Source organism: Rhineura floridana, chromosome 3, assembly GCF_030035675.1.
Source record: "Rhineura floridana isolate rRhiFlo1 chromosome 3, rRhiFlo1.hap2, whole genome shotgun sequence".
Lineage (NCBI taxonomy): Eukaryota > Metazoa > Chordata > Lepidosauria > Squamata > Rhineuridae > Rhineura > Rhineura floridana.
In genome coordinates, this window is record NC_084482.1 from 130656724 (window position 1) to 130674259 (window position 17536).

The 17536-nt window shown below is 43.0% G+C and overlaps 1 protein-coding gene across 6 annotated transcripts in view; it reads left to right on the forward strand.

The window, feature by feature from the left end:
• Positions 1–14346, forward strand: part of TEX264 (testis expressed 264, ER-phagy receptor) — a 216964-nt gene extending 202618 nt beyond the window's left edge. For 4 of the 6 annotated variants that reach the window (XM_061617909.1, XM_061617912.1, XM_061617910.1 and 1 more), the window contains exons 6-7: positions 12144–12455; positions 13357–14346. In XM_061617909.1, coding sequence (XP_061473893.1) covers positions 12144–12455; positions 13357–13445 — 401 coding nt within the window. In that variant the 3' untranslated portion in view covers positions 13446–14346. Of the gene's footprint in view, positions 1–12143; positions 13232–13356 lie in introns of those variants that run through there. The other 2 variants (XM_061617911.1, XM_061617914.1) reach the window with 2 other exon arrangements.
• Positions 14347–17536: the final 3190 nt, after the last annotated feature.

The window sequence follows — 17536 nt, forward strand, 5'->3', positions numbered from 1 at the left end:
ACAGGGCTCATGATTCCCCAGACCTACTTAATCATGCCATACAAGACCAGGAGAAAAGGTTGAAAGGGAATGCTCTCACCGTTGTGTGCCTTGGAGCCATTTGGCCCCGTACTACAGCCTTTCCCAACTGGTGTGCCTCCAGATGTTGTTGGACCACAACTTCCATCAGCCTCAGCTAGCATTGCCAATGGTCAGGAAGATGGGAGTTGTAGTCCAACAACATCTGGAGGCACACTGGTTGGGAAAGGCTGCTGTACTACCTGGGAAGGCAAGGATCATGTTCCTGTGGAAGTAGCTGTGAGCAGACTCTTCTTCAATAGATGTGCAGCTTGGCTGTGTGACCCTGGAAATTAGAGTCAGCCATTTATATGTGAGGTTGAGTTTCTTGGTGCACTTTGTATAAAACTGCGATGTTAAGTCCATTGTTTTTATTGATTGTTTTATTGACAAGTGCTTCCTAAGGGAGTACAGATTGTGCATTATAGCTATTGATGAGTCTTCTCAAGGAAAGAGTCAAAGAGACTATAAAAGGCTTTGTTTCTTCTTTTCTTTCTAGATTGGGATCAGGGTTGCAGCTTTTAAAAAATTGTTATTATTTAGTGCCAACAGCCATTTAGGTTAAATGGGGAGAAGAGCCATTGTAAGGCATAAAATCACCTCTTCTTATTGCAAAAGGCTGGGGACCGTGGGATTAAATCCTGTTGAAGGAAATGATGTGGGGGAGTTCACCATAGGGGAACCTTCAGAATGCCCAGTTTATTTTTGTACATACCCTCTGGCAGACTCCCATGATATTGCTAGGCTTCGTAATGAACTATATTTTGTAATATTTGTTAAATAACAGTGTCAGTGTCAAAGTGAATTCCGACTCTAAAATTTCAGATTCGTATAAGAAGTTGTTCTCCCTCTTTCGTAGTACTAGAATGAAGATGAATGTTGGAAGATTCAGGACAGAGAAAAGAAAGTACTTCACGCAGCACATAGTTAAAGTTATGGAATTTTCTCCCACAATAAGTAGTGATGGTCACCAACTTGGCTGGCTTGAAAGAAGTATTAAACAAATTCTTAAAGGATAAGACTATCGATGGCTACTAGCCACAATGGCTATGTTCTTCCTCCCCTGTTGGGGGTAGTATACCTCTGAATGCCAGTTCCTAGGAATCACAAGTGTGAAAGTGCTGTAGCACTGAGGTCCTGTTTGTGGGCTTCCCATAGGCATCTGGTTGGCCACTGTGAGAACGGGACTCTAGACTAGATGGGCCATTGGCTTCATCCAGCAGGGTGTATGCTTTCTTTATGACCCCTAAAGGCCATTGTGATAAGTCCTGATTAAATTGTGGTTGTTGTAGCCCTTATCTTTGAGTGCCACCATATGCCATGCTGAAAAGTTTCCCAAACTGGTATTAGAACCTCTGTTACTAATAAAATAAGAGAGTGTACTGGCTTAGCTTTGTTGCAAGAAATGTATGTATTTAGTTATGCTATCTGTGCGTATCTGCCTGCTTTCTAGTAGTTTCTCTTCTATTTGAAGAGCACATGGGTTGTGGTTGAAACTCCAGAAATATTGTGCATAAAATGGGAAATGCTGGAGTTGTGGATAATAGAGCATTTCTCATTCTTAAAAAAAAAAGGAAAAGGAAAAAATTAGACACCTATTTTTAGGAATAAATATTTAAACACCCAGAAGAATCCAGTTGATAGGAAAACAAGCTTCTCTGGTTTTTAAACCAGCACTGGATATCTAAACAACAAGATGTTTGTGTCACCCTCTTCACAAGTCTTCTGAGACACAGAACGCTGCCTTAAACTGAACTAGCCTTGGCAGTGGCAGCTGATGCCCACTAGACCTGGTTGGACTGCTATGGGAGTGTGGCCAATGTGATCACTGGGGAGTGGCTAAGTTTTGGTTTTCTCCTATCCTCCTCCCTTGCAAGCATTCCAGTTTTGCATATAGCACCTAACTAAACTGTAAAGCATCTTGCTTTGGTTCAGAAAAGATTCTGGCTGCTGTCATAGCAGTATCATGGATGATAGTTATTCCCTAAAAATCTCCAGAGTTTCTTTATAAAAAAATAAAACCAATCCTATAAGTTCCTGTCATTCAGTGAAAAAGATATGGCAGGTGGGGAAAAACAAGAAGCCAAAATGTTACAAAAAGGAGTCTTTCACACCATATGATCCATTCTGAATACTGTAGAAAGATGTTCCACAGGTTCCTCCAATATTCTACTGGCGTGGGGACTCTAGACATTCACACAAGGTATCTCTCAGTTTATTGTTTTTTATAAAAGCAGAGATTTGTTTTTATATTCCTTCTCCTTTTGATCAATCACCTTTACACAGGTTAACTATCTTGCATAAACCCATATCAAATTTTTGGATACTTCAAATAAATAAAAGGTCCAGTCCAGCCCAGTCCATTCTCGGGCAGTTTGCCACCAAGAATTTCCTTTCCTTCCCACCCTGACAATAAAAAGGTCCAGTTTGGTCCATGAAGAACCAGATTTTCCCCCACCCCCTTATGATGCCAGCCAAACATTTTTAGGAGCAGTTGCCACCAAGAAGAATAGCCTTTCCCTTCCCAACCCCCGACAATAAATAGGGCCCAGTCTGGCCTTATAAGAAACGAAGCCTGCTTTTAGAGTAACTTACCACCACTACTCTCAGTGATATGTGTAGATATATCTAAACATGCCCAGAACCAATGTGTGATTCTGACATAGGCTAAGACTACCAAGTGGTTGCTCTTGAAGCAGTCTAGACTCCTCCTTGACTGCTCCCTAATTTGCTATACTGCCTATGTTAGATGGGCCTCTTAACAGCAGATGGAGTAGAAGCAGGGCTGGCTTCAAAGGGTGGCAAGGTGGGGCCCTGGCCGAGGGCCCCTGGGGCTACAAGGGCCCCTCTGCTCCCCTTCCGTGATCCGCGGAGCTTCCAAGCCGCCTGCCATTCCCTCACTCCACCTACCTTTCTCTGTTGACTTCTTTTGCTGCTGTGTGCAGTGTGTGTGCATCGCTACCATTAACCAAGATGGCGGCTTAGGTTTCTCTAAGGTGCTGATGCCCCTGCCGCCATCTTGGTTGGCAGCAGAGATGCACGTGAGTAGCATGCATGAGTGCCATCAAAAAAGATGGTGGCGAAGGCTTCAGCCCCATAAGGAAAACTTGGCCACCATCTTGGTTAATGGTAGTGCTGTGCACGCAGCCCACATAGCTGCAAAAGACTGGAGATAGGTAGGTGGGGCGCTGTCCTGTTCAGAACGGGATTCACGAGGCTGAGATGCAGGTGCAATCAAATCTTGTTTTATTAAAGTAATGGATACATCAAAAGCTGTACACTTCATAGAAATCTCTAAGCTAGCTCACTAGAATTCCCTAACTGCACTCTAGACATGCTCTGCAACGCGTGAAGAAAGTTGACTCAGCAACTCTACCCAGAGAGCTGCAGTCTTAAGTAGGGAAAGTTTTAGATCATAATCTCTGGCTCCTTCGCAAGTCCTGCCTCTGTCCTGTCCGCTTTTCGTGGCATCAAGAGCAGGGTGACGGTGTGTGTGCTTCCAACGGCTCCTCCGACCTGTCTGGGGACAGCGCGCTGTCCGCTTCCAAGACCATACCATCCGTGGGAACTGGCCTGGAGTCAAACTCACTCCCCCTCCCAACGTCTTGCTCAGACTCAACAATTCCTTGGTCTTCCGCGCCTTCTGACAGCTGGGAAACCTGAACTCATGTCTCCCCCCTCCCTGGCCCTCGTGAGGAAGTGGAGGCTCAACAGGCGCACATGCGGTTGTGCATGCATGCACACATGCCGGGTCCTGGGGCAAACTGGTGCCCAAGGTCCCAGCATGCTTGGGGCCGGCCCTGAGTAGACGCCTTCTAAGAGGGCTGACAAGCTGGCAGGGAGGGGAGGGACCTCTTTGCCATAGCTACACTCAGTGGTGGCTGGTGCCCACTAGACTTGAGGGGGCTGCTCTGGGGATGTTGTTATCACTAATGAGAGTTAATTATCTTGCATAAGTCCATATCAAATATTCAGATACTTTAAATAAATAAAAATAAATGTTAAAGGTCCAGCCCAGCCCAGCCCAGCCCATTCTTGGGGCAGTTTGCTACCATTGATTTCCTCTCCCTCGTACCCTGACAATAAAAAAGGTCCAGTTCAGATCCAGCCCGTAAAGAAACCAGATTCTCCACACCACCACTTCCACCCTCACTTATCATACCAGCCAAACAGTTTTTAGAGGCAGTTTGCCACCAAGAATGTCATCTTCCCCTCCCCGCGACAGTAAAGAGGAGGACAGTGTAAAAGCCGGAACAGGCCATTAATAAAATAAATTAATGCAGAAAACACTGGGATGTGTTAGACACACTTGAGAACAACATTTAAGAACCAAAACCATGCCAATATTATATTTATTAACCCTTTGACAACCAAAATGCCATCTGGAACTGGACAGAATGGCCCAGAACAGCAACTTCTGAGCAAGCCAGGCCTACCAAATTCACTCACACATGCCTAGGTGAGATTCATGCAGTAAGCCACAAAACCGCCACACAAACCACATTGTGATATCCGCTCCAGGCTATAATATGTTTTATGGAAAACAGCCTGGAACGGCAATTTCCCAGTGAGCCAGACCTACCAAATTCACCAGTTACACATCACTAGATAGGAGTCGTGCAATAAGCCACAAAATGTCCACAAAACCCATATTCTGATACCGTTCCAGACTATAATATGTATTTTAGGGGAAATGCCCCCAAATGACAACTTCCCGGTGATCCAGACCTACCAACTTCACTAGTCGCACAAGACTAGATGGGATTTATGCAATAAACCACAAGACTTCCATGCAAATCATGCTCCGATACTTTTCTGGGCTATAATACGTTTTTACGGAAAATGGTCCTGGATGTTCTTATAGCCCAGAACGGTTATCAAAACATGGTTTTTGTGGAAGTTTTGTGGCTTATTGCATGAATCCCATCTAGTCATGTGTGACTGCTGAATATGGTAGGTCTGCCTCACTGGGAAGTTGCCATTCCATACCATTTTCTGTAAAAATGTGTTATAGCCCGAAACAGGTATCAAAATGTGGTTTGCATGGAAATTTTGTTGCTTATTACATCAGTCAAGTCATATGTGAATGGTGAATGTGGTAGGCCTGGCTTGCTCAGAAATTTCTGTTCCGGGCTGTTCCATTCCACTTCAGATGGCATTTTGGTTGTTAACAGGTTAATAAAATATATTTGGGGTGGGTTAGGTTTTATTATTATTGTTGAGATTTTTAATGTTTTAATGTATTTGGATGTTTTTATTTTGTACGTCGCCTAGAGTGGCTGGACAGCCAACCAGATGGGCGACTAATAAATTTAATAAATAAATAAATAAAATATTGGAATGGCTTTGGTTCTTCAATGTTGTTCTCAAGTGTCTCTTACACATCCCAGTGTTTTCTACATCAATTTCTTTTATTAACGTTCCATTCCAGCAGGTTCTGTTCCAGCTTTTATACCGTCCCATAAAAAGGCCCAGTCTGGCCCATGAAGAAACCAGATTCTCACCACCACTACCACCTTACGATGCCAGCCAAAATTTTTTTAAAGGCAGTTTGCCATCAAGAATCTCCTTTCCATCTCTCCACCTACAATAGGGCACAGTACAGGCCATGGAGAAACTAGGTTCCCCACCCCCATTATGACGCCAGCCAAACAAGCAGTTTGCGAATGCATGCATCAGATTGGCTCAGATTGAAATGCATGGCTCTGAGCATTGGGGAGGCTCTTCATAGTCCTGCCCTAATGCTATGGAACTTCCAGAGCTTGGAAAATATGTTTTTTTAAACTACAACTCTCATAAGTCCCAGCCAGCATGGCCACTGGATTGGACTGATGGGAGTTGTAGTTCAAAAAAGTAACTTTTCCAAGCTCTGGAGACTTCCAGTGCATTTCTGAGGGACTCCTCCTGATTTGTTATAGCTTGTTCTATGGGAAAATAAAATCAAACTGGAGGTGCTGAGGGACCCCTGCCCTCCCTAAGCCATTCCTAGTAGAAATTATTGTTATTATTGTTATTGTTGTTGTTGTTATTGTTACTATTACCACCACCCAGAGCTTGGAAAAGTTACTTTTTTGAACTACAACTCCCATCAGCCCAATCCAGTGGCCATGCTGGCTTGGGCTGATGGGAATTGTAGTTCAAAAAAACTTTTCCAAGCTCTGCCACCACCACCCTTGGAGACAAGGGTGGGGCCATAGCAATGATTGAGATTGACTGTGCTATCCACATATGATTAGGCCCAGAGCTTGGAAAAGTTACTTTTTTGAACTACAACTCCCATCAACCCAATCCAGTGGCCATGCTAGCTGGGGTCGATGGGAGTTGTAGTTCAAAAAAGTAACTTTTCCAAGCTCTGGCCAGAACACAAGATGGAACAGAAACTAGTCCAGAATGTCTCTAAATGTGAGGTACTCAATTGAATATTAATGTAACGAACAGAGAAAGGACCCTGGGCTATAGGTAATGTATTGAATATGAATGTAAGGAACAGAGAAGGGACTGGGCTATAAGTTTGGGACTTTAGGATGGACAGTGCCCTACCTGCCCTTAGTGAGGGGCCTCCACTGGCTATTTATTTTATTTATTTATTAAATTTATTAGTCGCCCATCTGGCTGGTTCTCCAGCCACTCTGGGCGACGCCCAACATAAAACATATAATTCACATTAAAACCTTAAAATTCCAACAGTAACACTAAAACCTAACACACCCCAAAGGCCTGCCTGAAGAGCCAGATTTTCAAGGTCCGGCGGAAGCTCATTATGGAGGGAGCATGGCGGATGTCATTTGGGAGGGAATTCCATAGAATGGCTGCCATGGTTGAAAAAGCCCTCTCCCTAGTTCTCACCAGTCTAGCTGATTTAATTGGTGGGACGGAGAGGAGGTCTTTTGAGGCTGATCTTGTTGGGCGGCAACATTGATGATGCTGGAGGCGCTCCTTCAGATAGACTGGGCCAAAACCGTGTAGAGTTTTAAAGGTCAAAACCAACACCTTGAACTGGGCCCGGAAAGCAACTGGTAACCAGTGCAACTCCTTCAGCACTGGAGTAATGTGGTCTCGGCGGCGGCTACCCTTAATCAGGTGAGCCACCACATTCTGTACCAGTTGTAGCTTCCGGACCATTTTCAAGGGTAACCCCATGTACAGCGCATTACAGTAGTCTAGGCGAGAGGAGACCAGGGCATGTACCACCAATGGGAGCAGATGGTTTGGAAGGTGGGGGCGCAGCCTTCGTATCAAATAGAAGTATAAAACGTGTGTGGAATAAGAAAGAGTGTGTGGCTTTGAGATTTGGGAGGGTATTTAAAAATTGCTTGACATTCTCATTGGGAGGGCTGTGCCCCAGTAGCCCCAATGGACAGGCCTCCACTGGCCCTGGGTCTCAGTCAAACGGGGATATTTCCCAGACCTGTTACCAAAAATCTTTTAACTGAAGATGCCATGGGTTGAACCTGGGATCTTTCTCATGGAAAACATGTGCTCTTATCACTGAGCTATGGGCTCTGTGTGAAGTGCAACTGTGCTTAAAGGAGCCTTTATTAAACACTGTGTGTGTGCATGCTTCTCTGTTATTTTGAACCTATATATATATATGCTAGGACACCCCTTGTGTACTTTGGCATTATCTGAGCCTACAGATTCTAGAAGACAGAAAGTGGAACTAAACTTTTTACAACAGGGCTGGTGCAGTGCTGACTCTCATCCTAGAATAAGACGTAGCTTAAAGAGCAGCAGCATCGCCACCATCACCACCAAGAGGGCTTACACTTGGAGAACTGCAGTGAAAGGAGTGGGCAACTTTCCATCAAATCCTTAATGTCTCCTTTGGACTTTTAAAACCTTTAGGCACACCATGTTCCCAAAATGCAAAACTTTGTTGTGCCTCATGCATCACTCACGATTGGGGATAGAAGTGCTGGAGGGAGCAGGTTTTAGTGCTGTCTTTGTGGATGTGCAGGGAGCTGAACCTGATGTCAGAACAGCATCTGAGGAGTAAAGGGGGGACTCATTTGAAAGCACTCAAGTCTCCAGGCCAGTTACTTGCTCTGTAACAGGAAAGAGACTTTTATTTGCAAACCGAGAGAGACTGAGGGGAGCGGCAACCAAGAGTATCTCAGAAGTACCAACATCCTGCAGAAATCCAGGTGGTCTTTGACAGCAGTGTGGACTGGATAAGTGTCTGGTATTTGCTGATGGGGAGAGGAGGGATAAGGCAAAGTTCTGGAGGGCCCAGAATGTGCCTTGAAACCACTTATATCGGGTGGTTCATCTTTTTGGGATCTGAGGGCCACATTCACCCTTGGCCAAACCTCCAGGGGTCACGTTGTGGTGGCAAGTGGGTGTGGCCACCCCACACTCTGAGATGCACATTGTCGTTGGCGTATACACAGAGGCAGAGACAGGCACACAGTCATCCTCCTTGGCTGATCCAAACAAAACAGCTGGGGGGGGTTATCACCCCTCTCCACTCATCAAAGGATCAATCTGATGGCAAGGGCTTCCTGTCAGGGTGCTGAGCTCTGCCTGCCCCAGCACTGTGTCTACTTTAATTTTTCTTTTTGCCACCACTGCCAAAATTGATGGGGTCTTGGGGAAGGCAAACATTTTTGTGGGGGGGGGGAGATTAGGCCCCAAAGTTTTTTTAGCCACCCCTGGTTCATGTCATGCATACTACTGCCTCCTTGGGAGGCTCCTATGGGAGTTCACTAAAGTCATTTTCCCCCAGCACATATTCAGACCGTTGTTTTCAGGAAGAGACTTTGTTTCTAGTGACCTCCTCTGTTCCTTTTTCCCCGCTGATCTATCCTGAAGAAAGACTTCACTGCTGGATATCCATAAAATCTGTCAAGATCCACATAGCAACAGAAGGAACGAAAGCAGTATGTTCCACCTTTTGCAGAAGATGAGGACTGTTCTGAAGTTTGAGTGAGCAGGCAATGAAATGTATATGCATGGGATGTTTTCATATCCCTGCTGGGTAAGCCTGTAACTGAAAGGTTATGCAATGCAAGTAGACACAGCTTGTTTTGTGCAAGCATGAATGCATTCTTGGCTGCCTCTGGAAAGCCTCTCTCCCCAAATCCAAAGATTGTTGAAGTGTGCACCGAGGAAACTCCCACCCACCCACTCTGGGTGTGCCTGAGTTTGCCCCTTGCTAGATTGCAGCAGCTGTTTTTATTGGGGGGGGGATTCCACAGTACATTTTTTAACAGCTGGACAAAAATGTTCTCTTTTTTAGACTTTGGTAATAAGCTTGTCCTGGGCTACCTGTCTACCCGATGTCAGTTGTTGTGTGATTCCATTCCTCCCCCCCTTCTCTCTTTGTATGTGTGTGTTTCAGATTCTCTGTTTACTTACATACTAAATGGTGCTGTAGGAAGCCCTAGAAGGGAGCCTCTGGTAAATAAGAAATGTGGACTATGTTCATTCTTGCAGTCTTTCTATTCTACTTCTGTGCCTTGAATCCTGTTGAGGGGAAGGCCATGGCATTTCAGAAAGGGGATAGGATTGCAAGAGAGGAGGCCATTTTTTTTGCCCAGTAGAGGGCAATCAGAATGTACTTTCCTCATGTCAACATTTCCTCTAATGCAGGAACTCTTGGTTTTTGACAGATGGAGTATGCTAGAACTTCTGGGGTGAAAAAACATGTTTACCAGTATTTCCTGGTCAAGGTCATCCTGATGTATTTCCTAACATGTCCTAGATATTCCAACAATATTATTTTTACATTTCAAGCAGAGAGCTCGTCTAGAGCTCAGTCTGATGCCAAGCCCCAGTTTTGCACAAATGTTTTCAGATCCTTATGTTGAGAGGGGAAAGAGCAGTGGGACCCCCACATCATAAACATGCCTTCACTGTATACCAGTTTTGTAACTATGTCTTCTGTACTAATCTCTAGGAAATGAAAACTAAATCAGGCTGGGTTTTTGCTGCCTTTTTATTGAATGGAGCTTGGAAAGCTCTTGTCCCTCTTTTTCTTTTCTTAAAAACTCATCTAAACTTTCCTGTAGGTTGAATCTAAGTCAACTGTGTTGATTTACTAGGTAATTTCTTTAACAAGATTCAGTCATGCAGTTTGCTTTCCTAAGAGGACCTAAGCCCTTAAAAGAATTATTTCCTTGGTGAGGACAGAATCCAGTCTGACATGGGGGAAGAGGGTCACTGACTGTACAGAGAAGCCTCTTGTTCATGAAATCTCTGCCCAAGTGGGAAGAATAGTTTGTCAGTCTAGGTAAATGTAAGAACATAAGAACATAAGAAGAGCCTGCTGGATCAGGCCAGTGGCCCATCTAGTCCAGCATCCTGTTCTCACAGTGGCCAACCAGGTGCCTGGGGGCAGAACCAGTGTCCTTAAGATAGGAAGGCCAATACTGTTTTACTGGATCACCAATGAATTAGAATGCTATTTTGTGTTCCTTTTTCTATGGCTGAAATTATGTTTTGCTTTCCTGAAAAAAACTTTCATTTGTTTAATGGTTCCTGATTTGCCAGTTTTGCAGTGTGCAGAGTTTGGGCCGGGGGGGGGGGGAGGTTCCTCAAGCATGCTGACAGCCAAGCATCTAGCCTAGAAGCAGATTTCTTTTTCCTTTGTCTTCTTAAATGTTTTAATAGGGATGAGAACCACAGGGTTGTTGTTTTGCTTCCATTTGTCTTCAAAACTATACCTATAGACCGAACCCAAGAGTCTTAAATCAGTAAGATATCACGTGATGCATAGGAAAGGGCCATAGCTCAGTGCATGCAGAAGGTCCCACGTTCAATCCAGGTAGGACTGGGTGAGAGCCCTGCCTTGAAACCCTGGAGAGCCACTGCCTATCAGGGTAGACAGTACTGAGCTAGATGGACCAGCTGAGTATAAAGTAGCTTCTTTTGTTCCTATCAGTCCATTATACAGCCAGTGACAGCCTCATATAACAACTTGCTGAATCCATTTATTTATCTATCTAAAATATTTCTATCCTGCCCTTCTACCCTACAATAGGGTGGTAATAAAGGGACTACAAAGGTAAAATTTAACATAGAAGGCATAAAATCAGTAGCAGGCTCTACCTTCAGTCCCTCCCAAAGGCTCTCCGGAACAAGATCATTTTCAGAAGTCTCCGGAAAACCAACAGGGAGGGAGCAGAGTGGACTTCTTGAGGTAGGGTATTCCTTGGGGGCCACAGCTGAAAAAGCTCTCTCCCACGTGCCTGTCAATCTAACGTCTTTCACTCCAGGCACGCAGAGGAGACCAGAGGCAGATGATCTTAAATCCCAGGCAGGTCCATATGGGCATTAGCGGTCCCTCAGGTACATTGGTCCAAGGCCATTTAGGACTTTAAAGGTCAGAACCAGCACTTTGAATTGGGCCCGGAAACAAATTGGGAGCCAGTGGAGTCGATAAAGCACAGGGGTGATATGCTCCCTGCGCCGTGCTCCAGTTGACATTCTGGCTGCTGCATTTTGAACCAACTGCAATTTCTGAACCGTTTCCAAAGGCAGCCCTACATAGAGTGCATTACAGTAATCAAGCCTCGATGTCACCAATGCATGTATCACTGTGGCCAAGTGAACTGCCTCCAGGAATGGACGCAGCTGGTAGACCAGTTTGAGTTGGCCAAAAGCACTCCTGGCTACTGCAGCCACCTGATATTCAGGCAGCAGGGCAGGATCTAGGACTCCCCCCAAACTGCGGACCTGCTCCTTCAAGAGGAGTGCAACCCCATCCAGAATAGGTTTCAACCCCATCCCTGGTGCAGTTTTTCCCTTGACCAGCAGTACTTCTGTCTTGTCTGGTTTAAGTTTCAGTTTGTTAGCCCACATCCAGCCCTTCACATCCTCCAGGCACTGGTTTAGGATGAGCACTCCTTCCCTGCAATCAGGTGGTAGGGAGAGATACCTATCTACTCTTAAATACCTCCCAAGTCCTTTTGATATATTTCTTGGTGGGATGAATTTGCATGTTTTATAAAACTCATATTGCTGGAAGAATTCTAACTATGTTCAGAGAAGTGCAAGGGTTGAGATGTGTAGTGGTTTCCTCTCCATTGTTCTGAATTCATCAACTTTCTCCAGTATTAACTTTTTGTTGTTGTTTCTACATAAAGGGGCTGACACCTTGAGTGAGACCAGCTCTATCAGCCTGGAGGCCACAACTGACAGCCGAGAGACTTCAGTGGCTACTTCCATCTTGTCCCCCTTCACGTCTGGCCACGGCCGAGATGAGGCAGACAATCGCAGTGAGCACAGTTACAGCGAGTCAGGGGCCAGTGGCTCCTCCTTCGAAGAACTGGATTTGGAAGGCAATGGTGATGGTGATGGAATGACGGGCCTGTCGTCTGACCTTGGTTCTGCTGAGGACCAGGACACCACCAAGGCCAAGTGGACCAAGGAGCACATTGCCCTGGAGAAAGAAAAGGGTGAAGAATAAAGCCATCTCTTTTCTCACTTTTCTTAGGGATTGAAAAGAGAAACTGATAATCTCTCTTGCTTCTTTTCTATCCAGCCAAAAGATTTTGGTCCCTGATCTATGTTGAGACCTGTCCTACTTTTTGTCTGCAGACAAGTATTGGGGGTGTGGTAAAGGAAAAGCAGTTACATCCAGGGGTATTGTAGCTGGTTGCCTCTGTCCTGTATCCAGACTTAAATATGTGTGCTCTAACAGGAAACTGGGAGTAGGATGGTGTGAAGTAGTGCTGGGGAGCTTGAGTGTTGAACAGCACAGTATATTTCAGTGTGTGTGTGTGTGTATGAAAGAAAGTCAGTGCATATCAATGCAGAGAGCACTCTAAATGGGCCGGTACATGCATTTGTGTATAGACTGTCCCCTTGTATCTTTTCACCTCTCACTGCACTCCATTCCATTTACCGCTTAATCAGGCTGTTTCTTTGCAACTCACATACATTGATTGGCACCGTATCTATTGACACCAAAGAGCAGTAGTTGTATTTGAAATTGAAAAATGTAGTGCAAACCTTTAACCCTCCCACTGATGTCTGAGATGTGTTATCAGTAATGCAATTAACAGCTTCCCTTTCAAAGGTGAAGGTTTATGAGCAGGTTACTGTGATCCCAAACACTCACATATTGTTTCTGTTCCCTTGCCCACTCTTCTTCACTTGCCTGTGTAGCTGACTTTTACTGTCTCTCTTTTAGATCGTATGATCATGGAATAAACCACGTTCATAGTTACAAGTGTTGCGCCCATTAGCATTTGCTAGTGTACCTTGAGAAGTTCCTTGTCTAGCTTCAGATATAAAAGACTAAATGTGGAAGAAGTAGTCACGGCAATTGGTATTAATTATGTTATCTTCCTACAGTCTCAGCAAAGTGGAGGATGGGTAACATCGCAATAAAACAGGGCAATGACACAACAGAAGTGGACACAGCTACGTCTCGCCAGTGTTGATCCTCAGAGGCTATGATGCAATGGTAGTTCTGGAATGGAATGGAAAGTTTCTGTGTTCCGTGCTGTGATGTAGCAGATTTGCTGTGATATCTCAGATACAGTCGTAATCATAGTGGATTTGACATAATGTTGTGCCACTGCTGGAAGTTTATATATATATATAATTTTCTGGATATCCACTATTTCTGGATATTTTTCTGGAATAAATAGTTTCCATACATAGAAACAAGTTACACATTCTGCCCTTATGCAGGATAAGAATCCCTATAGCTTTCACTTCAGTACACCTCTTAGTAGGATGAAATGCAGATGGTCCTTGGTTTGCATTAGTAATATTATGTGTATACTGGATTGGGTCAAACCTGTCTCCATCAAAATCACGTTGGGGATACTGGATCAGATTTCTCACTGCTGTAATTCTTAATCAAGGTCTTGTACTGACAAATCGACTGATAAGAATCACATCAAACAGTTTGAATCCTCAGACCTCCATTATTGTGGCTTGAGAGAAAGATCAAGCTAGCAGGAGGGGGGAAATGTTGATATATGTGTATGGGGGGGGTGCATGTGTGAAATATTGAAAAGTTCTGATTCTCCCCACCACATTCTTGCTCCTCTTCTTTACATTCTGTCCTGAAGGTCTTGGATCAATGGCTCCCTCTGTTTCTTAATGGCCTTGGAACCATGCAGTGGGCAAAGAAGTTCGACATTCAGCCACCTTCAAGACTTTCCTTGTTTCTGAGCCTGGGGGAAAATCAATGGGATTCAGTGTTAGAACCTTCCCCCATGGGCTGTGAGGTCCATAAAGCTACTCAGCTCCCTCCTCCAAGCAATCACCATTGATTCCTTACTTTCTTGTGTTTTTGTTGCTGTGGCCTATAAAGTTTCTGTTTCTCTTCTGGCTTACTGTTCCTTGGTGTTTAAACCTGTATTCATGTTCTCCCATTCCTGATTTACCATGACATCCAAATCAGTAATTCCACTTTAGCTGCAGTATCCCCAAAATTAGTAGGATTAATGAAAGCAGACACATGCCCAGCATGTGTGGAACTGGATATGTTCTGTCCCCATTCTGCCTGGATTCTGTATAACATTATCACACTTATTATTGGGTAGCTTTCTCATCCACATGGATATTACTTCATTCACTGGCAGTGCACATTTGATGTTAATGTAGTACATGGAATTACTTGAATGGACATCATTCCAGCTATTCTAGTTTAGCACTCAGCTGTTCTCCCTATGCCCATTGATGAGTAGGGCTTCCAAACGTATAGCATAGAGTATCTGTTCACATTGTCTATATGTGAGCAGAGCTTGGAAAAGTTACTTTTTTGAACTACATCTCCCATCAGCCCCAGCCAGCATGGCCACTGGATTGGGCTGATGGGAGTTGTAGTTCAAAAAAGTAACTTTTCCAAGCTCTGTATGTGAGTACATCTACACACAAGTGGACACACATGTTTATAGGTCCCCTTGGGTATGTGTGCTTGTTAGTGCCTGTGCCTGTTCACTGTGTTCTAGACCTATATGCCAAGCATGTACAGGACCAAAAGAGACATCACACCAGAAATGAAATTGCTTTTTGTGTGAATAGTGTCACTTCTAGTTTGGCCCTCATACTATGTTCTGTCTGTTTTCTGTACACATTCACACATTTCCTCTTTCTGAGTAACAGATTCTTTGAGAACAAAGGGAAATACAGAAGTAGCAGGAGACATATAGACAGGACTATATTTCCTCAGATTTCATTTGATAAGTTACAAAAACACTATTCTCTCTATTATGGTAAATAGGGGAGGCAGGTAATATTTTTCCATCTAAAAGTAACTGCTGCTTATTTGTGAATTCTGAAGTAACAGAGGCAGAGATGCCAGTATCAACGTCGTTTGCTTCTTTCATGATAGTTTGTATAATGTGTATGTTTACTTTTCCTGTGTACATGCATGTAGGTTGGCATTATAAATCCTCCTGAGTGCTGCCTGCATGGGTATACATACACATACATACATGATTGTAACCTGCATCATTTCTTTTTTTTTTTACAATAATTTTTATTCAGATTTTCATAAAACATACAAAACAAAATCATAAAACATTCAAAGACAAAAAACAAAACAAAACAAAAATGATTAAACAAAAAAATAAAATGTTGACTTCCCATTTGTCACAGATCAAATCAGTTATAGGTCTACAATATATAACAATCCTGGCTCTTAAATTATATTATAAAATCACTTTCCTCCAGTAGTTATCTTAATTAATCATCAAATCTCATAAACATTACTTTATTCTTTCCACAAAAAGTCAAAGAGAGGTTTCAATTCTTTAAGAAATATATCTATCAATTTTTCTCCAAATAAACATGTCGATTAATCCATCTCGTTAATAATAATAATAATAATCTTATTGTCATAACCATAGTCCAAATAAACATATCGATTAATCCATCTCATCAAAATCTGTTAGGTCCAATAATTTCAATAGCCATTATTCCATTATCCCTATTAATACCATCTTCCATCTTCAATAGTCCTGTTAAGTCCAGTAATTTCAGTGTCCAATCTTCCATTATCAGTATTCCATAATAATCTTGCTGTCATAGCCATAGTCATATAATAAGAGTCTGATGGGAATTTCCTCTATCCCAAATATTTTCTTGCCATCAATTCTGAATAAGTTGCTGAAATATTGTTGTAAAGTCATATCTCTGTTCTTCTTTTTTACAAAATGCACTGGCTCATCTCTTGAGAGTTTTTCCATTGTCACATGGCTGCAGTTAATTCCATAGATTTTCTCTATATCAAGCTCCATCACGTCATTCCAGTCCAGAAGATTATCCAAGCCATTGATAACTTTATCTCTAATATCTTCATTAATTTCTTCAGAGATAACGTTAAATTCCAAACAGTAGATTTTATTTCTAATATCCATAAACTCCAGATCTTTTTCCAATTCCACATTTGTTCCAATCTCCAGGGCTTGTATCTTCCCTTTATTTTTTCTTTTCTCATCTCTGATCTCATTCTCCTCTCTCACAGGATCCCCTATTTCTTTAAGCTCCTGCATCATTCTGCTCAGTTCAATTTTCAGCTCCTTACTGCCCTGTCGCAGGGTTTGTTTCGTTATCTCAATCTCATCCATTATTTTCTGAAACATAATTACTTCCAGATTCTCAGCCACTTTCTTGATTGCCATTTTTAAAACCACGAAAACAAAACAAAACAAAAATAAAGAAGAACCACTTCTTATTTCAGCAACAATTGGGTTAATATTCCAGGCTTGATGACATCACAGTATAAACAGAGCAGCCTGCCTTATCTCTCTATGTTCAAGAATACAAAACAAATTTAGTTCCCAGCATCAAAACAGTTAGTGGCGTCGTGAAGAAGCAGATTCGTCAAAATAAAATAGACCAAAAAGAGAATAGTCCCAGACAATATAATGTTCCTCGGAATAGAAATCCCTCTTCTGTTTATATCTTTAGAATGCACTTCCAGGACAGCTTTTTGCAATAGAAACAGAGATAAGCTGTTAATTTCGTGAATAACAGAGAAGAGTTATAGCTCACCCAGAAGTTCTTTAAAGCTGATTCATTTGACAAATCTCTTTTTGCTGCAACAATTTAAACCAAGTAAAAAAAATAATAGAAAGAAGGGTGCTTGCCTGTTAGTCCGTTTTCTCTTTGAAGAAAAGATAAACTTATCGCATTAATCAGATAGAGCTTGTTCGGAAGTCCGTCCAGCATTGCTGGCTGGACCTTTTCTCATAAATTAATGAAATCCAGTCCTCCCAACAAAAACAGGCTTTTGAGGTTGATCTCTACGTTTCTCCCTGCCCGGGAGAAATTTCATCAGTCAAAAAAAAAATGTTCTGACTGATTTATATCTGAATAAGCTTCTTTTGAGGCGGGAGCCCGTCTCAAAAGCAGGCACAAGCGAAGTCACCCTTCCCGGAAGTCCTAACCTGCATCATTTCTTGCTTATATGTACGTGTTTATATGTACGTGCTTATATGTACATACATACATATATGTATGTATGAACATAAAAACCAACAACAAAAAATTCTATAAATACATTCAAAGCAGG